Source organism: Stigmatopora nigra, chromosome 10 (genome assembly GCF_051989575.1).
Source record: "Stigmatopora nigra isolate UIUO_SnigA chromosome 10, RoL_Snig_1.1, whole genome shotgun sequence".
Taxonomy (NCBI): Eukaryota; Metazoa; Chordata; class Actinopteri; order Syngnathiformes; family Syngnathidae; genus Stigmatopora; species Stigmatopora nigra.
Window position 1 is genome coordinate 7,311,515 of NC_135517.1, and position 23,547 is coordinate 7,335,061.

Genomic DNA, 23,547 nt, shown 5'->3' on the forward strand with positions numbered 1-23,547 from the left:
TGTACCTTGTCATATTATGCTTTTTTTACAAAACGACAAATTCAATATGTCGCCCAAAGAGTGGAATTCTCTCCTCGCTTTGGCATGTCGTTCGGCTGGCTGCATTTGTTGCACTCAAACAGATGCACAACAAAAACTCTTTGTATTTCTCCTCTCGAGCAAGGAGAGCAAGACTTTCTCGCTCATCTTTTCTTTCCCTGTCCCTTTTTTATGCACAGGTTTTGTTGAATGAAGGAAGACAGGGACCCATGAGTGGATGTTATTCGGGTTTCAGGCCTTCAACTGAAGCAGGGGAAAGACTTAAACAAGTTCACTTGCATGTGGGTGTTCTGTTTTAGCAAAAACAATGTGACTCACTGACAGAACGCTTTCAAGCTTAACTTTTCAAATGTTTTTTTTTTTTATTTGCCAACCAAGCATTAAATATGATCTAATTACACAGTTTAGTTGATACATGATATGGCTCGTCATCATACTCTAACTTCACAACCGTATATTGTATTTTAATTTAATTTAATTGATTGCTTATATTGTCATTATACAAATATAATGAGATTTAAAGCTTTCAGCACATAGTGCACAAGTAACAACAGACAGACAAATAAATAATCAATCAAAAAGTAGTCCAAGTGAGTCAGCAGAGCAAAGCGGGCTTTTTCTGTCTGAAGTCCAGGATGAGTCCCATGGTTTTTGGAGACGTTCAGCGCCAAGTCACCCCACTCGCTGAGTCTATGGACACGACAACAAAAAAGCAAAGACATGGAAAATTAATCTATTGTAATGATGAATAAACAATCACGAAATAGTAATCGATAAATAAGTGGTCAACATAATAAATAAGTAGTACGTATATGTGGTAGTATTAAGTCTTGATTAGATCCTAGTTGGAGAACTCAACTTGAGTGTGGTGACAGCTGTTGGGAAGAAACTGTCCTTGAGTCTGTTTGTCTTGACTGTTATAGCTCAGGAGCGCCTTCCAGAGGGAAGCAGGTTGAAGTGGTGGAAGGCAGGATGCATATAGTCTTTTATAATGCTCTCTGCATTATTATAAATCCCATATTTTGTGCACTCCGATTGGCTGGCCAACAATTCACGGTGTCCACCGCCTCTAACACGAAGCCAGCTGGGATAGGCTCCAGTAGCACCCGCGACCCTAGTGAAGATAAAGCGGGTCGGAAAATTAGATATTTTATGCAGTTGTTTCATGTTTTGAGATATTAAGGCAACATTACAGTATGTTTCAATGACTTTCATGCTTTTGACTACGGGTAGAAAAATACTGTCTTAAGCAAAAGTTTTAAAAAGCTTAAAATGCTGTGTAAAAAAAAAGAAGCACAAAACAAATTAGGACTCTTAAAATGCATGTCTTTGTGTTTTTCCTCTTAACTGAGGAGAAAAAGAGGAAGTCTTGCATATGCAGGAAATGTGTCTCTGTGCTGTTGCAGATGTAACGGTTTGATAAAACTTGTTTTCGGTACTCCACTCAAACACTTTCCCACTGTCCTGTTGCCACAGCAACGCAAGTGTTCCGGGCAGTGTCATAGCAACCTGATACCTACTCACACCCAGGAAAGGTGTTGACTGGCAAATTTATTTCTGTTTCCAAACTACTGTGAGAACGATTCTAACTTGTTTTTATTTTGCATTTCAGATAGCTTAATAATCTCAAGGCCTAAGTTTAACGGGGGCTTTCTTATCCTGTTTTAATACTGGCTACTAACTCATAGATTCCATTTTCTGAGGAGATGTTCTATATCAATGTCACTGTGATGTCATGATGGGTTGTATTGAAACTAGGAACAGTGCACTTTCTGATGTAATATTGCAGTAGACCTCTTTTAGCAGAGCAACAGCTCCTGTGTAAAACACAAAGCCATAATGTCAAATTACATAAAAACAGAACATTTTATCTCCTGATGATTGCTAAGCTGGGTTCTTGTCAGACATTAGTTTTGATAAACTGCATGATTTTTACAAAATCTGTTTCTCTGCACCCATCTTATGCTTCTAATTCCAGTTTGAAGAAAGGCATAACTTGACATGAGTTGTCAATCATTTCTACTGCTACTCACTACTCTCTTCTTTCTTCAACTAATCCCTGCCTGGCACTGATTTGTTCTGTAATCACTCTAGAAAACCTAATTTGTTCTGAAATGTCACTATAAAACTACATTTAAGTGCTTGATGTTCCATTTGTTTTGTGAGACATCAAAATTATAGCCAAATTTGACCTTTCCCACAAATTGATGACAAATGATTGAAACCTCATAAGCAGGGGTCTCCACAAACTATTCCATAAACGGCAGCAATGGGTGCAGAAATTAATTCCAACCAAACAGGATAGCACATTTTCCCCAATTTGGCGTAATCAATTTATGGCAATTTAAGTCGAAAACTCATTGGTTAAACTGTCTGCGTTGGATTGGGTGGAGCAAAAATCATTTCTGTTTCTGATTGGCGGTTTCTTGAAACTCAGATTGATTATAGGCACAAAATAAAGTCACTTTTTTTCCACAGTTCATCATCGTAAAGACAGCTTTAACAAATTCAAATTTGAGTTTACCAATTGCACTTAAACTGTGATATGAGGGGAGAAACTCAGTTCAGTACCAAGTACTTTACATCTTCTACTTTGGTTATACTGCATAATTGAATGAGATGAATTCATGTGATGTACAGTCGGTAAATGCTCCGCTTTGGCAACCTCTCAGCAAATGAGAACACACAAATACCAAATCCACACCCAGAAAAGGTTAAGCACTTTCATGAAAAATGCATTTTTGACTTGCAAAGAAATCCACTCCCTACCAAATACAAAGCCCAAAAAGGTTAAGCACTTTCACGAAAAAAAAATACATTTTTGGATTGCACGTTTCTTCTTTTTTTTTGATTTTTTTATTTTATCCAACGGCACTCCAATTTCTCTCACCCTCCCTTTGTGCACACACACCCATACGCACACACACTCACTGACACACTCATTTTTTTTTTTTCATCCTTTAATCCCAAACTGCTTAAGGAAGCGAAAGGGAGCAATCCTTTTACAATGTCTGGGCTCAGCAGTGTTGGCTCCCTGCTTGCTATCTCACAATTTGGTTGGAGGCAAAGTCCCAGAACCTTCTCTCTGCTCGGTGTGATATACCCTCTGACAGATGTCAACGTCGCCTTTTCAGCCGGCTACGCTTGTTGTGAAGTAGAAGAATTCTCTAGTTTGAAGTGTTTATGAGTGTATTGTGCATACAACAGTGTATTGTATGTTTGGACGTCTTTGTGCCAGAGGGCAAAACATACCTCTTTTGAAATTAAATCAAGATTTTGCATCATTTGATGGTACATAGGGTGCGTGTTCCATATTCAGTTATGTAAGGCACTGGACAAGATAAATTGTTCATATTTTTCTGCCCTTATTTGTCTATTGGGAGAGCTCATGTGGAGGAGTGGAGTACTCCCAAAAGGCAGCAGGATGAAGGGATGAACTGGGGAGTCAGTGGTCCATTGAGCCTTGCCTGTGCAATGAGTGAAAGAGACAGTGAACGCAAACATCTGTTGGTAGATATGATCTGAGTTGTTGTCGCTTTGTGGACCACTGTGGAATAAGACAGTCAGTAAGCCATTCAAACAAGCTGACCTGTTTCCTCCTCCCTCTGTCAGTCCCCCCAATCAACCATGTTAGGTATTAGGTCATGTTTTGTTGGGATTTGGGTGTTTTTTGCCTTTTGTGACCTGTCCTTGTGATTGCCCACTGAGGTCACATGTCCTTTCCCCACCCCTTGTGTCCCTCCTGTTTCCTGCCTCTTGTGTCACCCTGGTATTTTTGTTGTCTCATCAATTGTCTATCTTATGTAGTATTTGTCACTTTTTGTCAGATCATCTGCTGTCCATGACCGTTTCCACCCTGCCTTATTCGCTCATGTTCCTATTTTACGTTCACGTCCAGTGCTTGCCCCCATTGCACTGCAATCAAGAACATTTTAGGACATGGTTACTTGACAAAAACTGTAAAACCGAACGCTTATTTTCCCTAGGTTAGGAGACAGTTTAGGTCCAGTCAACCCTAGCATTTTTAGAATTTCAATAACTCCCTGAAAGTGCCAAACAAGCAAAAGCAGCAATTATGTACAGTATATCTACTTCTAAATGCCATTTGAAAATTACCTAATTTGTGGAGAAAAAAAAATATATATATATGTAAATTTTAATATTTCATATATTTGATACCTAATATAAAATGTGGGACAATGATTTCCACCTTAAACTACACAGCATTTTCTTATTATTAATATATTAGCAAAGGAAAACACAAAAACAAACTGTTAATGTGAGTATCGATCAATTAACAAACATTGTCAAACTCTACTAATGTTCTGTCACATTAATACAAAGAAACATATCTTGTAAACTAACTAAAAATCCGGTAGTCTCTGCTGATGAGTAAATAAATCCTGTAAGCTATCAATGGACAAAATAGAGTATTTTCATAACGCATGTACTGCGATTGCTGAAATAGGAGATCTAAATCTATACTGCAGTATACAGCATTTGCTAGACTCAATGACATAATGACCCCAGAAGGATGGCAGGTCCTATAAATAAATCATTACAATCTAGGGTGAGGATGCATGTAAGGTTAAAGGAAGGTGAAAGTTAATTTAAGGTCTTGGCAAATTCCAGGAATTGATTGGGTACAAGCTTATAGAATTTGTACAAATTGGCATGTGAGTCTGTGTGTGCATGCGTGTGTCCTGAGACAAGGAGGAAAGCATAAGCCTGTGGGTATTACATTGGACTAAGGCCACAAAAGAACAGGGGGAAGAAACAAGACAGCCAAACAACCAGAGGGTAAAAACAGCGTAGTTTTTTCATGTGTAAGCAAGACACACTTGAGTAAACAAGCTCAATCTGGATGGGTTGGACTAAGCCCTTCACGCATGAATGATGAATTATTTATTATTATAATTTTTAAAACCCTTACAGCAAAACTCATTTAAGTCATCTCATCCATTTTGAGTGGGAGGGGCAAATGAGTGTTTATTTGGCGCTCCCACTCAAATTGGATTAGACGTCTCGCGGCGTCAATAGCACTGAAACATGCGCTCTCACAGTCAGCTTTCTCCATTTAAATCAAATGGACATTTTTCACTATCAACGGCATGCGATAAAAAATCTCAACTTTTATGGCTTACTTGAGACTATAAACAATGTATATTTGAGTTTTTATTCACACATTTATTTTTTTATACACATTGTGTTTATTTGAAGTGGTAAGCGCCTCGACCTCACAGTTCTGAGGTCTAAGGTTCGATCCAAGGCCGTGTGGAGTTTGCGCGTTCTCTCCGGGCTTATGTGGGTTTTATATGGGTACCCCTGTTTATTCCCACATTCCAAAAACATGCACGGTAGTCTAGTTCAACACTTTAAATTGCCTCTAGGTATGAGTGTGAGCAGGAATGGTTGTTTGTCTCCTCGTACACTGCAATTGGCTAGCCACTGATTCAGGGTTTCCCCTGGCTGGTGCCCATAGATAGCTGGGATAGGCTCCAGCAACCATTGTGAGGATAAGGGTTTCAGAAAATGAAAGAATAAGTGTATCCATATATATTATTAATTAAAAATTATAATCACTATTATTTAGGGTTTTCTTAGATGACCAAAAGTAATCCCATCTAATACTATAAGTTAAAAAAATGTTGATGACATGAGATGTCATGTGATATTGATGGGGAAACTCACCATCTCCGGATAATGTCACAGTTGCTGTGTGGTTACATTTTGGATAGCCAAAATTTATAGCCGATATATTTGCTTGTACCCTGATGCAGTCAGGTTTTCAAGGATGAAAGCCCACCATGTTGATGAGCAATACAACATTAACCACAGATGCATGTGTTTGTGTGTGTGTGTGTTCATTGTGTAGGAGTTCGCCACCCTTACCAAGGAACTCAACATATGTCGAGAGCAGCTGCTGGAGAAAGAGGAGGAAATATCGGAGCTGAAAGCTGAAAGGAACAACACCAGAGTACGTGGCCACGTGTGTGTGTGTGTGTGTGTGTGGGTGTGAGGTGCGCTTGTGTGTGTCAGTGAGTGTCAGACTGATGGTAATAACCTTTTTAATTTAAATTAACTTCAGTGTATGTACATATATGTAGGTGTTTGCATCTCTACGTAATCACAAATAAATGTTATCTGTATGTGCATGTGCAGCTGCTTCTGGAGCACCTGGAGTGTTTGGTGTCTCGTCACGAACGCAGTCTTAGGATGACGGTTGTTAAAAGACAGGCCCCCCCACCATCTGGAGTCTCCAGTGAAGTTGAGGTCCTCAAAGCCCTCAAGTCGTTGTTTGAACATCACAAGGCCCTGGATGAAAAGGTGAACATCGACCAACATTAGGCAGTCTGGGGGAACAGAGATTAGATAAACAGAAAGCCTCATAGCTTTGGAGAAACTCACGGAGGTATTGCTTCACAAAAAGTGTATTAAATATTCACTAATTAGTATTTCAAAGCACTGCCTAAATCAACTTCCACACGCTCATTAAGAAAAATCGCCATGGTATTACCTATTGCTTCCCAGTTATTGAACACAGATTTAACTATTATTCCTCCTCACCCAATAAAGTAGCATTTATTTGGGCATGTCATTCATCATAAATTACCCCAATGCCAAAGTGATTAAGTATATAGTGTTTTTTTAACTATGAAATCCATATCTGATGGTTGTTACAGGGCTTTCATGACTTTTTTATTAAGCTTATCTTTTTTTTTACTTGTTACTTCCTAACTACCTCACAAGAATATTTACTAGAACCCAGACATTTTAAACTAACGAGTGAGGTTCACTGTATGTTAGCAAAGTAAAGATGAATTAATTCAATTACATTTTCTAATAAGGAATAACCAAGACAGCCTGAGAAAATGTATCCAGGTAAAAGGGGCTCCTTTTTAAAAATTATATATAATCATTTTCTTGAGGAAACATTGTGGAGTCAAAGTAGAAGTGGCTAGAAATAATAATTTTGAAAACAGAAAAACAAACAAATGGATCTAAGAAACAGTATATTCTTGATATTTAAAGACTGAACATGAATCCCTGTGATTTCAACACAACGTTGGCACGAACAAGCATAGGTCAATGACATGGTTTACAACATTTGCCACATGAAAAATATAATACGCTAACCAAATGTGCATGTGTGTTCGTTAGGTACGTGAGAGGCTTCGGGTGGCCCTGGAGAGGGTATCCACCTTGGAAGGACAGTTGTCAACTACCACACAAGAGGTGAGGCAATTGCAACGGTTTTCTCATGTAACTTGCAAAATGTGTCTTGTGTGGAAATCTCCAATTCTTATCTTGCCCACACTTTACTTGAAGAAGGCATTATCTACTAAACAAGCAAGTGCGAGTCAGGATTTTACAAATTCATGTTGATTGCCATCTTTGTTAAAGAGTAGGGGTATCCAATAAATCACTAAAGAGGTGATGTCTTCAAGCTGATGTCTGTGCTGAGCCAAAGTTTTTGCTCAGCAGATAAAGACATCAATTTTAAAGAGGATTCAATTACAAAATAGCAGTTAAGGTGACGTAATAATTGGCACGGGTCTGAAATGAAATGTATCTGCCTCCAGATGTGAAACATGGTCAGAAGATGGTAAGAAGCCTTTATGAAAAAAGAGTGAATGAGATTTAAAAAAAAAAAATAGAAGGTATAACTTCATAAATGTTTGAAACTGTCACGTGTTTAGTTTTTGGGCGCACTAAGAGAAAATTTTAAATTGACTTTGATTGACTTTTTCCCTTTTTTGTTTGTTTTATTTTATAGCTGAGCATAGTGAGACAAAGGAAGGATGGTGACTCAGTGGAGCGGACAGAGGGATCCAAACCTTCATGGAAGGTCTTCCTGACTGTGTGATTGTTTTTCTGCTCTGTGCTTCATTTTATGACAGCCTGTCTATTGCCATGACTTCCAATCCCACCACATCATCTCCATTTCAATCCTACTTTAATTTCCCAAATAGTAGAGACATGTTGTTTACTCAACTTGGTCCACTATTACACCACCAGAGAGAAACCTCTTCATCTATTTAACATCACAAACTGTTCTTACTTAGATATAATGTTTTTTTTTCTCCAGCCCTTGGCTTCTCCTTTTAACAGCATTGTGATTAAAAGGGAGAAAAATTCAGTTTGCTATCTTTGATTTGTTACCTGGTGGATTTAGTTTCAAACAGCCTTTTTATGACTTTTTTTTGTGCATGCCCATCTCTGTGCTCATGATCATACAGCAAAGTCCAAATAAGTTGTGTGCCCAGTGGGTTGCCTGTCTGATTTGTCCACAAAGGTTTGTTTAATTAATCTACTACACTTTAAGCTGAGAAAAAAAGGCAAAGCATCCACACAACAAACAGCATGGCAGCCTAACCCTCAAAAACCTGTTTGCATATATTTTCCAATGTTATCTAGGTCACCCATCTTTGTCTGCTGTCTTTGTTCTTGACATTAACATGCTAGAATTTACACCCCTCTATCTATTTTTGGTGCCTGAATATACTTGCTATTACCTGCATGCCCACGTTGCAGAGACTACCCAATGGCTCCATAGATGTCCATGATGATGGCAGCCGAGCGTCTGAGCTTCAAGAACTGCTAGATCGGACCAGTAAGGAACTGGCCCAGAGTCGCGAGCACTCCTCCTCCCTCAATGGGCGTGTGGCCGAGCTGGAGGCCGAACTCGCCAGCGCACGGCGAGAGCTGAGTCGCAGCGAGGAGATGTCAATCAAACAGCAGAGGGAGCAGAGAGAGGTGAGCGGCGTCAATGGAAAATCGATAAGGTTTTTGCAGTGGAAGCGACATACGGTGCAAGGGAACCCAAAATAAGATAAGAGGTTAATAAAACCTCATTTATCATGGTTCACGCAAGGCTAATAGCAATCAATCCAATTAAAGTTGTGAATAATGAGTGGTGAACCTTGATTTCATGACCTTTATGGTCTCATTAATCTAGAACATTGAATAGCACATGGCTACTTTAATGAGCAGATCCATTTTTCACTCACTGAGATTTTCAACAATATATTAACATCTAGCTGTTAAAAAAAACAACATTTACGCTTGGCAGTCATTATTTCTCTGTGCTTGCAGAGAGAAGACATGGAGGAAAGAATAACAACGTTGGAAAAACGTTACCTTGCCGCACAGCGCGAAACCACACACATCCACGACCTTAATGACAAGCTGGAGAACGAACTGGCCACTAAGGACTCCCTGCACAGACAGGTAGCAGAACTATAAATTTAGATACACTCTGTATGATAAAGTGTAGTGTTTGTTTGTGTGACAGACAGATACTCAGTCGGGTTAGGCTATATTTTATCTGCAACCCGAATGAGGGCAAATACCATATTTTCTGGACTATAAATTACACTTTTTTCATAGTTTGACTGGGCCTAAGACATATATTCGAGAACAACTTATATATTTTCTCTCTCTCCCGCCACCGGCATCCTGTGATGTTTATTTTTATTTTTTGTTTAAGGCTTTAGTAATTTGAAAAAATTGCCTACAGATGCCTGTTTAACCTGTTATTCACCATTTTACTATTGTTACTGTTATTGTTTGTTTTTTTGTTTCAATCAAATTAGAAAAGTACCCTCCCAAAAATCTGAATTATACTCCAGTGCAACTTTTTTTTCTCTTCCTGGTATACTCTTTGGCTGGTGTGACGTAAAGTCTGAAAAAATATGGTAATATGTTAAATGAATGGAAGAGCTATTCCATCAAATGTATGGGTCGGTAGTATGTGTGTGTGAAAGGGAATGGGGATGCTTTAATGGTGTAGGTACGATCTAGAGAAGGTTCATGTGGAGTACAGGGTGAATCTGAGTTCAGGTTCCTATCGGGACTTCAAACAACATTGTCTCCTGTAAACTCCTGTCATGCATAGCCTCAACGTGCGCCTTTTTTTGAGTCAGAGTGAAGAGAAGGTGCGCCAGCTGCAGGAAATGCTGGAGATGGCAGAGCAGAGGTTGGCTCAAACCATGAGGAAGGCCGAGACTCTGCCCGAGGTAGAGGCTGAACTGGCACAGCGAGTGGCAGCACTGTCCAAGGTACTGTATTTATACAAAAGTGTACATCATTGCATGGTCTTGAACCCATGTTTATTAGGAGAGGAATATCAGAGTCAGCAAGTTGCAAATAGAAAGTGTTGCGGTAGAGCAGTAAAAGATGCCTTGTAAATTTGAAGCGATACATTTTAATGATTAAAAGATAACAATGTACATAAAATGAGGCTTCAAAATCATTTTAAAAAATGGTCCGCCTTTCGTAAGCTGTGAGCATAATAAATCAAGAGTATTTTTCCAGAATATGTTAAAGATAATTAGTCACTATTAATGGGCGAACAAATGATGCAATTGATTAGTTCACACAACCGATCTTGTCAATGTCCGATTTAAAAATTGCAATCTCTAAATTGATGATTGCAATGTCAACCCATTGTTCTTTCAGGCCAGGGGAAAGGTTATGATTAACTTGTCTGCAGATGCTTAAATACCTGTCTCCCCTTCCAGGCTGAGGAGCGCCATGGCAACGTGGAGGAGCGCCTTAGACAGCTGGAGTCTCAACTCGAGGAGAAGAACCAAGAACTAGGAAGGGTTCGTATCTTCGTGTATCCGTGTGTTTGTGCGTGTTTGTGTGTGTGTGTGTGCCCTGCAGGGTCTCTCTGACCTCTTAATGTGTGTTTGTGCGTGCACATGTAGACTGATGCTTCATATTAGTTGGATGCCTCGCCTCTGTGCTCCCTCATGCACAGAAACACACATACGTACACATCATTTTCCTGGCTCACCGATGCATGAATTTGAAGCAAATCCACATATCGTCCCTCACTCTCGCTCAAATATAAGAGTGATTTGCTGCTATCTTTAGATAGTGAATAAATTCACACGAGGCTATTTTTTCCCCGCACACTGTCATTCCCCGTCTATATTTAGTTGGATGCACGCTTTGAGAACGTGTGTTTGCGTCTCAGTTGATTGGCTTCAGTATGGATCACTTTTACTAGAGATAGTAATTACGCAAGATGCATTGTTTGCCGAGTTGACCTACAGAATAGCCGGCAGCCATTCTTCTTTGCCCGAGCACAAGCGTCATGCTTGAGTCCACGCAGAAAAGGTCTCGATTAAGCGGCGCTAACAATTAAAGAAAATGAGGTCTGGTCTTGTCTGTGTTCATCAGGCTCGTCAGCGGGAGAAGATGAATGAAGAACACAACAAACGTTTATCTGACACGGTGGACCGTCTCCTCACCGAGTCCAATGAACGGCTGCAGCTCCATTTGAAAGAACGCATGGCTGCACTGGAGGACAAGGCAAGCCTTCATTATGGCCAAAGATTCATCTGCAATTTGCACTTTTCCTTTTTCACATCCTTTGATTATGTTTGTGTCCAGAACTCTCTTATTCAAGATCTGGAGAACTGCCAGAAACAGCTGGAAGAGTTTCACCATACACGGGTCAGTGAACTTAAAATCAGTCTGAAACTGATGTATTCTAATCATAAGTTATTTAGCCATAGGGAGGAACTCAGTACTGCATAACATTACTTATTATTTTCTTTTGTGATTTATCTGAGATGTCACATGTTAATGAAACTCATTAAAAAAAACTGTAATTCCAGGAAAGGAATCATTTCAATTGAAAATTGCTTTGTCATTATTCTGAATATAGTTGTGCTTGATGATTTGGAAGCTTTTACTTTACTTAAGAATTCTCTTTCCATGTAGGAACGTCTGATTGGCGAGATTGAGAAACTAAGGAATGAGATTGACCATTTGAAACGTCGCAGTGGAGCATTCGGAGATGGAAGTTCAAGTCATCCTCGGTAGGCAAAAAAATATAGTGCACATACTAAACTGAACAATTAAATATGTCAATACCCATCAATGTACCTTCCAACGATAAATTATCAAATTTCATTTATTGTTCAGGAATTATTTACTCAATATTTTTATCTAATTTTACATTAATATATTGGGACAAACATTAAATTAATTGCTCTTCCACTCACTAAGAGATGGACCTCACTGTTGTGATTTATCTGGATATCCATGTTTTGTTTTCATAGTTATTTGTTTTTCACTGCCATTTCATTTTTGTAATAAAGAAATATGTGCCCTGGCTCAGTTGAGGTGGACAACACTGATCCAATAAAGTCAGAGGCAAGGTGTTAATGGAAAATTTCATTTTCTTGTCTTAGTTTTCCCATATAGAACTGTGCATCATACTGTCAGGGATTTCTAAGTTTTTTTTTTTTTTTTTTTTACTGTCACCTAAGGTCTCATTTGGGCAGTGCAAGTGACCTTCGCTTCTCTGTGGTGGAGGGCCAAGATGGCCATTACAGCACAACCGTCATCAGACGAGCACAAAAGGGCAGACTTTCAGCACTACGAGACGATCCGAACAAGGTGCCAAAAACATGTTGTATTTTACCCAAACCATCTTAATCCAGACTTGATGCAGTGTGTCCAAAACGGAGTCTGCATGCCAGACGTTCCGCTTGACTGAGAAGTTTCTGCGCTCTGCTCGAACGTGATAGAAGCTTCACGCAGGGATCTTCATGCCTAACTTCATTCTTTACTAATCTCTCGTTGTCTGTCTCTCAACTGCTGACATGGACATGCGCTCTAATGTAAGTGCCTCGTTCATTTGCATTCAGAACTACCCTCAAGTATGCCAGTCAAATGTTTTCACATTATCCATCCTGTTGCTGTGTTTATTTACTGAATATGTCAGTGCTCATCAGTGCCTGTGTTGGATCTAGGTTTGCGGCATGTTTGAACAGGACTACTCTTCGCTGCGAGGGAGCGTCAGCCACCTCCTCGGCAGTGACATTGAGGGCGAGTCCGACCTGGATGACGACGTCAGCTCGGCCATGCTTTCCCCGAGCGGTCAATCGGACGCACAGACTCTGGCGCTGATGCTGCAGGAGCAGCTTGACGCTATCAATGAAGAGATCAGGTGACATTAACACATTCATTTTAAAGCCATAGCTTTTACGCAATACAGAGTCAGAAAGAGTCGAGGTGAATTCCGGACTGGTCGCCCGCGAATCATAGGGCATATGCAAAAATAGTTTGCACTTAATATAGACACTGACATAGATGCATTTTTTTTTTGATGGACGGTGACATGTTAACTGCATGTGAGGTTTTGCGCAGATAAAGATATTACCCCACTTTGGGCAGTTACCTGTGAATTGCTATGATTGCAATGGATTTTTATGAATTTAGCATTGATTTTCGTGGCTATTCTCAAAATGGTGATGCTAGACTCATTGGATAACACCACACGAGCAAACATGTAGTTGGTTGCTGTGAACAATAAGAGTCAGCATTCAGTTGGAGTTGGTGGAGGCGTATGCTCAACCGTTGAAGGGAAAGACAATTAGCTTTCAATTACACATAATGAAGTATAATATCTATAAACATAAATATTTCATTATGCGGTAATGGGAATGCAGAGTGTATGAGTGCTGTTACTTAATAATTAAGTAGGATAGCAAGGCCAAACCTCACTTAATTGGTCCTACACTTAAGTGTAAGCATTGATAGATTTTTAAATTAAATAAATGCTTTATTCACTACGTGTATTAATGAAAATATATCACATTGTGGTCAGAAGTCTTGGCTCCTCTCTTATTTTCACACCCTTCCCCACCTTTGTTATAATGGAATTTCACTACGACATGTTGCTTTTACGTAATGGCAATACGGGGATGAAGACTCCATTTCCAGGGAGAGGGTAAATCACTCGGTGCTAAATTAACATTTAGTGCATGGTGAGCACAGGATGATCCAGGTGGAAAGAGAGTCAGCTGACCTGCGCTCGGATGAGATTGAGTCACGCATGAACAGCGGTAGCATGGATGGACTCAACGTGACGCTTCGACCACGGGCGCTACCCACGTCAGCCACGGCCCAGTCCTTGGCGTCGTCCTCCTCGCCGCCGAACAGCGGCCACTCCACGCCTAAACACCATTCTCGCAACACTAGTCACCAACTAGGCATTATGACTCTGGTATGGATCACACATGGTATCAGTTTTAATAGAAATGAAGCTTCTTTTTAATATTGCGTTTTATTTATTGATAGCCGAGTGACTTGAGAAAGCACCGGAGGAAAGTTGCAGTAAGTCAAAAAAAACAAAATGTACATTTGTATTCTTTTTTTTTTACCTCAATGTTGGGTCTTGTAATGTGGCTTGTTTCTCCTCTCTTGTTGCCGATATTTCTGATTCTTTTTTTCAGTCTCCAGTGGAGGTGGACAAGGCGACAATCAAGTGTGAGACATCGCCTCCTTCCTCGCCTCGCAGCTTACGTTTGGAAACCAATTTTGCCCAGTTCACGGGCAGTCTGGAGGATGGACGAGGGTACAAACACTCTCACACCACAGGAAGTGTTGAAAATTAGCTAAAAATTTGAAATGGACGCCATCCTCTTTATTTTACATGACAGTCATTCACCCATAGGTAACATTAATTTTGTGTGATTTGATCTCATGCCAGGAAGCAGAAGAAAGGTATAAAGTCATCTATTGGACGGTTGTTTGGTAAAAAGGAGAAGGGGGGGCGAATGGAGCCGACCAGGGAGTTTGCCAGGGAAGGACCACAGTTGGCAGTTTTAACAGGTAGGCTTTTAATGTAACCTTTATTTTACAAGAAGAAAGAACATAAAATAGATCTTCATGCCCAATGTCATTGAGCCAACTTATTCCTTTTTACATTATGTGGTTGCAGTCTTCCAACACAACTGAATCATGCAAAGTGTAACCTAACCGTATGATATCCTCAATATATTTCTACCAGACTCTGACATGGCTGTTGGAGATACTATGACTCTGGGAAAGCTGGGCACACAAGCAGAGAGGGATCGCAGGATGAAGAAAAAGTAAAAGCACATGTGATCATTAATGCCATGATATTGTAAGACATTTTTTTCATTTTTAATCCTGTTTTATTCCCTTTGTCTTCGATTCAATCAATCTTTAGGCATGAGCTCTTGGAAGATGCCAGGAAAAGAGGCTTACCATTTGCCCAGTGGGACGGTCCAACAGTTGTCTCCTGGCTAGAGGTTCGGATTTCATATTTCCTGACATATCCCCTGCACTTAATGTTCTTTTGCTATTACACGGATTTAGCACGCGCGTCACACTTTTGACCTGTCTACGTTCTCCAGCTGTGGGTGGGCATGCCGGCTTGGTATGTGGCGGCGTGTCGTGCTAACGTGAAGAGTGGCGCCATCATGTCGGCTCTGTCCGATACAGAGATCCAGAGGGAGATTGGCATCAGTAATCCACTGCATCGACTTAAATTGCGCTTGGCCATCCAGGAGATGGTCTCGCTCACCAGCCCATCTGCACCTCTCACCTCCAGAACGGTAAACACACACCTCTGTCAAATGTGCGTGCGCTTTAGTTCATTATAAGTAAATGTGCATACCCACCACACAAAAGTTGTTTTTTTACACAGAAAACACCATCACTCTTTCACTCCTAGGTGATAATGCCTCACATACCTTTGCCACTTATTTTTCTGCTATCATGAATTGCATGAACAAGACAACAGCTGTTTGAGCATTTATTCGATGTTCATTTTATCCAGCGGATGACTACTAGTGCCAATTTTGGGCAACTACTGTTTTACACGAGTGACATTACAAGATCCAATGTGTATTAATGAGTCACGCACTGTGATATTTAGCTCCGGGTCTACAAGTATGCACTAGTGTCCTCTTTGTGTTCACTAGTATATAATATTGTATCATATTTCCCTCCCACCCCAGATGTTTTTATTTAAATTATTTAGAACAGGGGATGTCATCATCGTGAATCATTATTACGATAAGGTGATGTTATAATTGCTCATTTTAAACCATTAACCTTAATCAGTTACTTATTTAGCTTTTTTTCTGTAGAAAATCAGTTGATACGCGTGCATTTACATTTTTGACATTTTGGTGCATTCCACTCGTTTTACCTTGTAACTGCTTGTCATATACAAGCAAAAATATATGACACATTTCTGATTACATGAAACTAGTTACTCATTAAAGCTGAGCTGAGGGATAAACTAACAACCTTTGTGTTGTCAGACAACCATGCAACCGCCTAAGCCATTTTACACTAATAGCCTTATTAAATGTGGGATTACGCAGGCATTTTGCGTTGTACCCTATTGTACAATATGTTAATGGTTTGCTCATAGCATTGGAGTTCAATTTTAGTCGAGGCCAAAAATCACTCCGATCTTATATAAAATGTTACCACAAAGATCTTTCTATTTTATCAAGAAGGGCGTACGCACTAATATGTGCACTTTAACTGCATAGATTTCAAAGATATCAAATAAATGTTCAATTGGTGTCACATCCAACACACACGGTCACAGAAATACTATAGCCTGAAATTCACTCCCGCTCTTGGCTTGACTCAACACAATAAATGTCTGTCTGTGTGGTTGTTTGTTTGTATGCGTGTGCATGTGGACGGGGTGGGCTTCGTTCTGCGTGAAAATACACACGGATGTGTGTTTGTTCTTGTGTTTGTGTGTTTGTATGCGCTCCGGTGTGTTCTCGTCCTCTGAGCAGTCCTCCGGAAATGTGTGGGTGACTCATGAAGAGATGGAGAACCTGGCTTCATCCAGCAAAGCGGTCAGTACCATCTGGGTGCTCCCCCTGCCTCTCCCCGACTCCCACCAAACAGTCTCACACACCCCCACCGTCTCTGCCACGATAGGCATATGTCCACTAAAAAACACTCACACTGACGCCTCTCTGTGCTTGTGCTGGTACTTGTGTATGTTTGTGGCGTGAAAGCTGTGCTTCATGTGGTATGCTCGATGGGGTCTGTGTTTGTGGCAAATCATGTACATGTACGATTTCAAGTCGTTTCAAGTGGGGCCTTTTGTACAAATTGTGCCTGTTTTATCAGCATGTTCTTTCAACTTGTTTATTGTTCCTGTCATGCTGCTACTCAGGCGAATGAGGAGGGCAGCTGGGCGCAGGTGAGGTCGTTGCTCTGACAAATTGTGTCCAATTGCACAGTTTCACGTCAATCTCCAGCTCCCATATTTGAAAGTTATTTGGCGCCCCCTAGTTATGGGAGTTATGATGTAGTTGCTGTCGCCCCCTGCTGTGCAACGTTTGTTTACCTTGTTGCAAAATGCAGGAGGCTTAAAGGTTGAAAAACCAAGCTAATGGTTCAAAATTCAGACTCTTTTAAATGTATTTTTTCATGTTAACATCCTTAATTGTAGTGGGTGCTGTGGCAAAATTAACTGATTTTCTTCAAGTGAGATAACGAGGGCTTTTGCCTAATTTTGAATTGCATACCTTTAGACACTATTCATATAAAGTGCATTTCTTTCGCTATTTTCTTTAATATCAACTACTTTCCACCCATTTTGTTATTCAATATTGATTTAATGTTGAAGAAAGAAATAGGCATTGGTTCGATGGGTTTTCCCACCAAAACACTATTAATAGTTTTGTTGCATGTCTTATAGTACGAGTCGGTAGATACATTATGAGGACCTTGAATTTGTGATAGCTAAATGGATTAGAACCTCAATTGAATGTAAAAAAAGGTTAATGACTATAAATAATAAAACAAAGACAACACATTGCAATTTAACTGAGACACACACATATTAGAGGTCCCCTCAGTCAGCTGTTACCATACCTGTCAACCTCGAACCATTTGTGATCTTACCAAATTTTGTTTTCGCCCTTACATATATGTATAAATACATGGAAAATCTTACCACTTTACTTTTTTGTAAAAAATCACGAACAACAAGTAGAAAATGCCAGAAACAGCTGATCAAATGAAAGTAAACATAAACAAGGGAACAGGAAACGGAAATCACATGGTGAAAGTGTTACAAAACGAAATGTTTATCATGATCTTTTTTTTTTAGCCAATCAGAGGCGCCGGTACATATTATATGTACCGGCGCCTCTGATTGGCTAAAAAAAAAAGATCATGATAAACATTTCGTCATTTCCGCCATTGTTTCTTCCCGGAAACGCATGTCTGCCAAGTGATATATGATATATCACTTGGCAGACATGCGTTTCCGGGAAGAAACAATGGCGGATGGTGAAAAATGGCTAGAAAGTGCCTTAATTTATTTTTTTTTCTCAAAATCACCGTTTAGCGTACCATTTTCATGTGTACAGCGTACCAATATAAAAATGGGCTTTCAGTTGTACCAATTACGGCGAGAACGTACCAGTTGACAGGTATGTGTTACCAACCACATCGCTTGTGATTTATGAATCACACTTTCGCTTATTGAAGTCTTTAATTGTAGAAATCAATAACACTTCCCACTTCTTGCAGACTTTGGCATATGGAGACATGAATCACGAATGGATTGGGAACGAGTGGTTGCCAAGCCTGGGCCTGCCTCAGTACCGCTCCTATTTCATGGAGTGCCTGGTGGATGCGCGCATGCTGGACCACCTGACCAAAAAGGACCTGAGGAGCCACCTCAAGATGGTGGACAGTTTCCACAGGTTTGTGGCTTGGACATGTAGCTTATGAACAGTGAGACGGACGTGACAATCCGATTTATCCTTCCAGTTAACCTTTTGCCTGCCATTTACTGGAATACAGTTCCAATCCATTTGAATTGGTCGAAATGGATTTTTGACGTATAAGGTTGCCATTGATGAATGTTTTCATCATAAATCTTCTTTTATTACCCAATTTTAGTTTTAGTTCTTAAGTTCAGTCACCAAGATTAGGTCGTATCATGTATTTGACTGTAGTAACGGAAAAGGGACAGACCAACCTGGAATACAGTAAATGACATTCATGTGAATGATGATTACTGAATGTATTTAAGTATGAAAATATCATTTTTTCTCACCTCTGATAATGGAAAAAATATTGTTTCGACACAAAACATCACACCAGCGCAGCCATTTTGCCAAGTCATACACTGAGAGACTCAAACACATGCCAAATATGATGGATATTAGGTCCATCACGCAAAAAAAAAACGGGCAATGTGCATGTTATAAGTGTTATTTGTCCCTTTAAGTTTGTTTCAATAAGAAAAAAAATAGCAGGTCACAAGTGTTTTTGACCAAATGTAACTTCCTCCCCTCTCTTGTATAATAACTATTATTACTTACCTCCATCTGCTTGTATGTTCACATAGGGCAAGTTTGCAGTATGGGATCATGTGCTTGAAGAGACTCAATTACGACAGGAAAGAATTAGAGCGCCGGAGAGAGAACAGTCAACATGACATGAAAGGTAAAATTGCATTTTAAAAAGCAGTATGTAAAGCAGTGTGTTCACGTTTTCACACTTTGACAGCCTCCTTGGGGCCTGTGTACCGCCTAGTGGCAGACACAGACCAAACCATGGCGACAGCTGCACTTTCATTTGTCATGTAGTCAGGCCAAAGAAAGCCAACAATATCCACATATACTCACACACAAGGGATTGTGATGCCAAAACATATATTATTTTTCTGGGGACGACCATTAAATCTTTAAAAATTAAGAAGGAAAAATATCACAAAGTAGGCCCCTGATTAAATAAATGATAAAAAATGTAATGAAAACACCTCCATCATGTGTCAATAAGGGTAGACAAAAAATGCTTAATGGTTTTAATACGGCCCGCCGACTTTGTCAATTTTTTTTTTCCCAAGATGGCGCCGTCACGCGGAAGCCAGTGGCAGTAGCTCTGTCCACTCTTTTTTTTTTTTTTTTGTGTGTTTTACAGCCCCTTCTTTCTTTTCTTAAATTACATTTTAATATTTCTTAATACATTCCTTTTTACTTTACTTTATACTTTTTACTTTAATGATGAGTGACGAGTATGTTAATACTTTAGTCCTTTTTTTCTGTTTATGTTTCATATGTACTGTTAACGGATGCAGTTTTTTATATATATCGTATTTTGTGCTGACCCGCCCCATCTGTCAAATGTTTAAAGTCAATTTGGCCCCCGGGCCGAAAAGTTTACCCACCCCTGATCTATCCCAAAGTAGACTTTTGAATTAAAAGCCTATTGTGTCCCCAAGAGCCAAAACCCAGCCCGTGATGTAAAGCTGCCCTTTCAGCCTTTTGACCTTAAACCGTGGACATGAACTTGATTCAGCTGTTGTTCAAATCAGAACGCTGGCCTGTTTACACACGCACGCACACGCAAGCCGCCTGTTCCAGCGTGGAAAGTTTACCGACAGCTGGCCTGCAAAGCAACAAAGGGAGTGCGCCAGGCACTTGACGTGGCACGGACATGCACATTATCTCTTTATCTGGCCTGTTTGCTGTCTCCCTCTAAGCTCTGTGCGTCTCTGTGGTGGCGCCCACTGCTTTGCAACAAACTCTCCATGATGATCATTGTTCCAGTGCGTAAGTAAAATGGATTCGCTCTGGCTCCCTTTTAGATGTGTTGGTGTGGACCAATGAACAAGTGATCCACTGGGTCCAGTCCATCGGTTTGAGGGAGTACAGCGGCAACCTTTTGGAGAGCGGCATTCACGGGGCGCTCGTCTCCCTGGATGAGACATTTGACTACAGCAGCGTGGCCCTCATCCTGCAGATTCCCATGCAGAACACACAGGTGCTGACAGACAAATATACACTTCATATAGACCCCTTCATTGATGTCATTGTTGAGGAACAGGGGAAAAAACAGTGCGGAAATGAGTGGAGTCCCACTTTTTTCCCTTCTTTGGTTATATCAGCATGCAAAAGTCAGCATTATGTTTTGTACCATTTTAAAAACTCAACAATCGAACATTAACACATTTTGAGAAAAACCATGTGATCAGTTTTATGGTTAAAAGATGTGTCTCAGGGATGATCCTATTGGAGTCTGAGGATTAATAGTTAGATACAGTCTGAACTATCCATATTAACGATCCATTTCTATATCCATCTTCATTTTCATGTTGTTTAATGTTGTTCTTTTTCTGTGTTGTGTTGTTTGTTTTTTTTTCAGGCCAGGCAGGTTCTGGACAGGGAGTTCAACAACCTGTTAGCCTTGGGGACAGACCGACGACTCGAGGAGATCACACAAGATGTCATGCTGCTTATTTGATTGAAAATGTTGTTTAAAATAGGCGAGTCAACTTCTCTCTTTCCCCCAGGGCGGAGACGACAAGACTTTTCGCCGTTCTCCATCGTGGCGAAAAAGGTTCCGTGCCCGGGAGGGAGGGGCTGGCTTGGGGATGATGGCGGGTTCCATGGAAACGCTGCCCGCCGGTTTCCGCATGCCCTCCATGTCCATGCCCCCCTCTATGAATCTCATGCCCAGGAAGCAGATCCAGCCGGAAGGTGCGGACTGACCACATGCGGAGCATGTTTGGCACGAGCTTGCTGGTTTTTTCAACTAACTGCATGTTGTGTTCTCTCTTGATAATCCCTTTGTGCTAAGCTCCGCCCCCGGCATCTCCGAGGCTTGACCCGTCTACGGTCCGGACCTACTCGTGCTAACTCACTTTGGCTTACTAACCGGAGCCCTGATGCTAGCAGGTAATATCAATTGGACTAGAAAATGGGCATTAACTGTATTGTATATTGTGAATCAAGGTTTTTTGGGGACCTTCTAAAACCACTCAAACAGCACTTGATTAGAAAAAACAACATATTGCGAGGAAAAAGTGTTGATATTAAGAGAATAGTCATATTGTCACGGCATTTAAATCACAATGCAAAAAAAAGACATGAATTTCTCCTAACAGTATCATATTTTTCAGCATGTAAGTCGCATCTGAGTATGAGTCACACTAGCCAAAAAATGCACAATGAAAGGAAAAAACAAGTATAAGTTATATACCATTAATCATTAAATTCATCGTAAAATAGAGAACATTAGACAAAATAAGAGCACCAATTATTGAAACATGATTTTAAACATGGTGATGTAACGTTAATTAACATGAACATGTAGCTTTAGAAGAAAAAGAATGTATCAATTTGGGACATAATATCTATTTATTTAATTGTACTACACATTTGCTAAATAACTCTAATAAACTAACTAATAAACTAAGACAGAAAAAAATTACATATGGTAACATACTGTCTTCTTTCTCCCAGTGCATTGTCATTACCTGTACGGACACGTGCTTGCGGCCTTTTGAGAGTGATATGCCAAATTTGAGAGAGTGCTACCAGGGTGCCAGTGGGGTTTTGGCACCTCGCACCTTTCACCTCCCCTTCGGACACGTGCAATACCGAGGCCGAGTCTGACCCTTAAACTCTTGAGACGGGCCGTGAGCTTCTCTCGCTGCTGTAAAGGAGACTCGCCTCTGCTCTCACTCGGTGGAACCCAGTGCCCCCCAGTAGCCTCGTCTTTGTGGTTTATGTGCTCCCCCAATCTCAGCTGCGGACGACTCACCGCTACGCATTACCCTTCTATCGGTTATGCAAGGTATTACTCCATGATCGTATCTGTACTGTACATAAAATGGATGACTACATTTTCTATAAAGTCTATATATAAATATATATATATATATTGGAAATATATATATGGAAAAAATGTAATGGCTGTATGAACCTTATTGCCCAGTATATTCAATAGTGACTGTTCTCTCACTCTTTCTTTGTCTCTGTGTCAGACCTTAGTGTGTCTTTTGCCGTATGATGTAAGTGTGCATTGTAATGGGAGGACCTCATTACGTTGTCTCTACGAGTTCTCCACACAGGTTCATGGGTCCAATTTCAGATTTCTCTCTTTCTCTCTCTCTCCCCCACCCTACTTTCTTCTTCTTTTAACACCATGTGCCCCTTTTCTTGTACGACACTATGTAAGCTCGAGTGGGGAGAATGCTGTTATATGAAGAGCATGTATGCGAGGGGGACATTGGCATGACCCTTTATTTGTGGCTCTTGGGTGTAAACACTGTAGCTCCATTCTGCTGCTGCTCTGTATCGTTGAAACTGCTCCAACGGATTGGAGACGACTCTCCAATCACTTCCTTTTTAGTTGCCATGGAAACGCAACCATGAGGAGTCATTACTTTATGCTCCTTCATTCAGTGAAAATACAGCATATGAACTAAGTGGAGTACTGAATGTGTGTGTGAAATATTTGAATTAATTTATTTTTATTTTCATTTTGTTTTCTTTTTTTTTCCTTCGGGTTTTCCAAGGTGTCTAAAAGGTGTAACGTGCTATGTGGCAGCTATGAGTATACTGTGTCTTTATTCCAGGTGTGAAACAATGCTGACATATCAAGATTTTATTAGTTGGCTATTTAAAAAAAAAGAAAAAAGTACTGTATCTATGACCCTATATAGACATGAGTAAAGCTGTTTTTTAAAGAATGGAGACTTGTATTCATAAAGTTTCTTATCTCATTTTATTCTCTGAACCTCTATCATCATTAGGGTCACAGGGGGTGCTGGAGCCAATCCCAGCTGTCTCCAGGCCAAAGGCAAGGAACACCCTGAACCAGTGGCCAGCCAATCACAGGGTTTAAGGAAACAGACAACCATGCACACTCACACTCATACCTAAAGGCAAT

General features: G+C 40.3%; 1 protein-coding gene across 7 annotated transcripts in view; it reads left to right on the forward strand.

Moving 5' to 3' along the window:
* ppfia4 (PTPRF interacting protein alpha 4) overlaps positions 1 to 23,347 on the forward strand; it is a 44,086-nt gene extending 20,739 nt beyond the window's left edge. For 2 of the 7 annotated variants that reach the window (XM_077725799.1, XM_077725804.1), the window contains 29 exons: positions 5,915 to 6,016; positions 6,202 to 6,366; positions 7,201 to 7,275; positions 7,817 to 7,888; positions 8,575 to 8,796; positions 9,136 to 9,270; positions 9,966 to 10,100; positions 10,563 to 10,646; positions 11,230 to 11,361; positions 11,443 to 11,505; positions 11,776 to 11,873; positions 12,327 to 12,456; positions 12,813 to 13,009; positions 13,840 to 14,068; positions 14,143 to 14,178; positions 14,298 to 14,419; positions 14,555 to 14,676; positions 14,855 to 14,936; positions 15,038 to 15,119; positions 15,225 to 15,425; positions 16,635 to 16,697; positions 17,024 to 17,050; positions 18,391 to 18,566; positions 19,217 to 19,314; positions 20,459 to 20,634; positions 21,016 to 21,082; positions 21,162 to 21,350; positions 21,451 to 21,548; positions 22,116 to 23,347. In XM_077725799.1, the coding sequence (XP_077581925.1) occupies positions 5,915 to 6,016; positions 6,202 to 6,366; positions 7,201 to 7,275; positions 7,817 to 7,888; positions 8,575 to 8,796; positions 9,136 to 9,270; positions 9,966 to 10,100; positions 10,563 to 10,646; positions 11,230 to 11,361; positions 11,443 to 11,505; positions 11,776 to 11,873; positions 12,327 to 12,456; positions 12,813 to 13,009; positions 13,840 to 14,068; positions 14,143 to 14,178; positions 14,298 to 14,419; positions 14,555 to 14,676; positions 14,855 to 14,936; positions 15,038 to 15,119; positions 15,225 to 15,425; positions 16,635 to 16,697; positions 17,024 to 17,050; positions 18,391 to 18,566; positions 19,217 to 19,314; positions 20,459 to 20,634; positions 21,016 to 21,082; positions 21,162 to 21,350; positions 21,451 to 21,509 (3,339 nt within the window). In that variant the 3' untranslated portion in view covers positions 21,510 to 21,548; positions 22,116 to 23,347. The remainder of the gene's footprint in view (positions 1 to 5,914; positions 6,017 to 6,201; positions 6,367 to 7,200; positions 7,276 to 7,816; positions 7,889 to 8,574; positions 8,797 to 9,135; positions 9,271 to 9,965; positions 10,101 to 10,562; positions 10,647 to 11,229; positions 11,362 to 11,442; positions 11,506 to 11,775; positions 11,874 to 12,326; positions 12,457 to 12,812; positions 13,010 to 13,839; positions 14,069 to 14,142; positions 14,179 to 14,297; positions 14,420 to 14,554; positions 14,677 to 14,854; positions 14,937 to 15,037; positions 15,120 to 15,224; positions 15,426 to 16,634; positions 16,698 to 17,023; positions 17,051 to 18,390; positions 18,567 to 19,216; positions 19,315 to 20,458; positions 20,635 to 21,015; positions 21,083 to 21,161; positions 21,351 to 21,450; positions 21,549 to 22,115) is intronic. The other 5 variants (XM_077725800.1, XM_077725801.1, XM_077725802.1 and 2 more) reach the window with 5 other exon arrangements.
* The last annotated feature ends 200 nt before the right edge of the window (positions 23,348 to 23,547 follow it).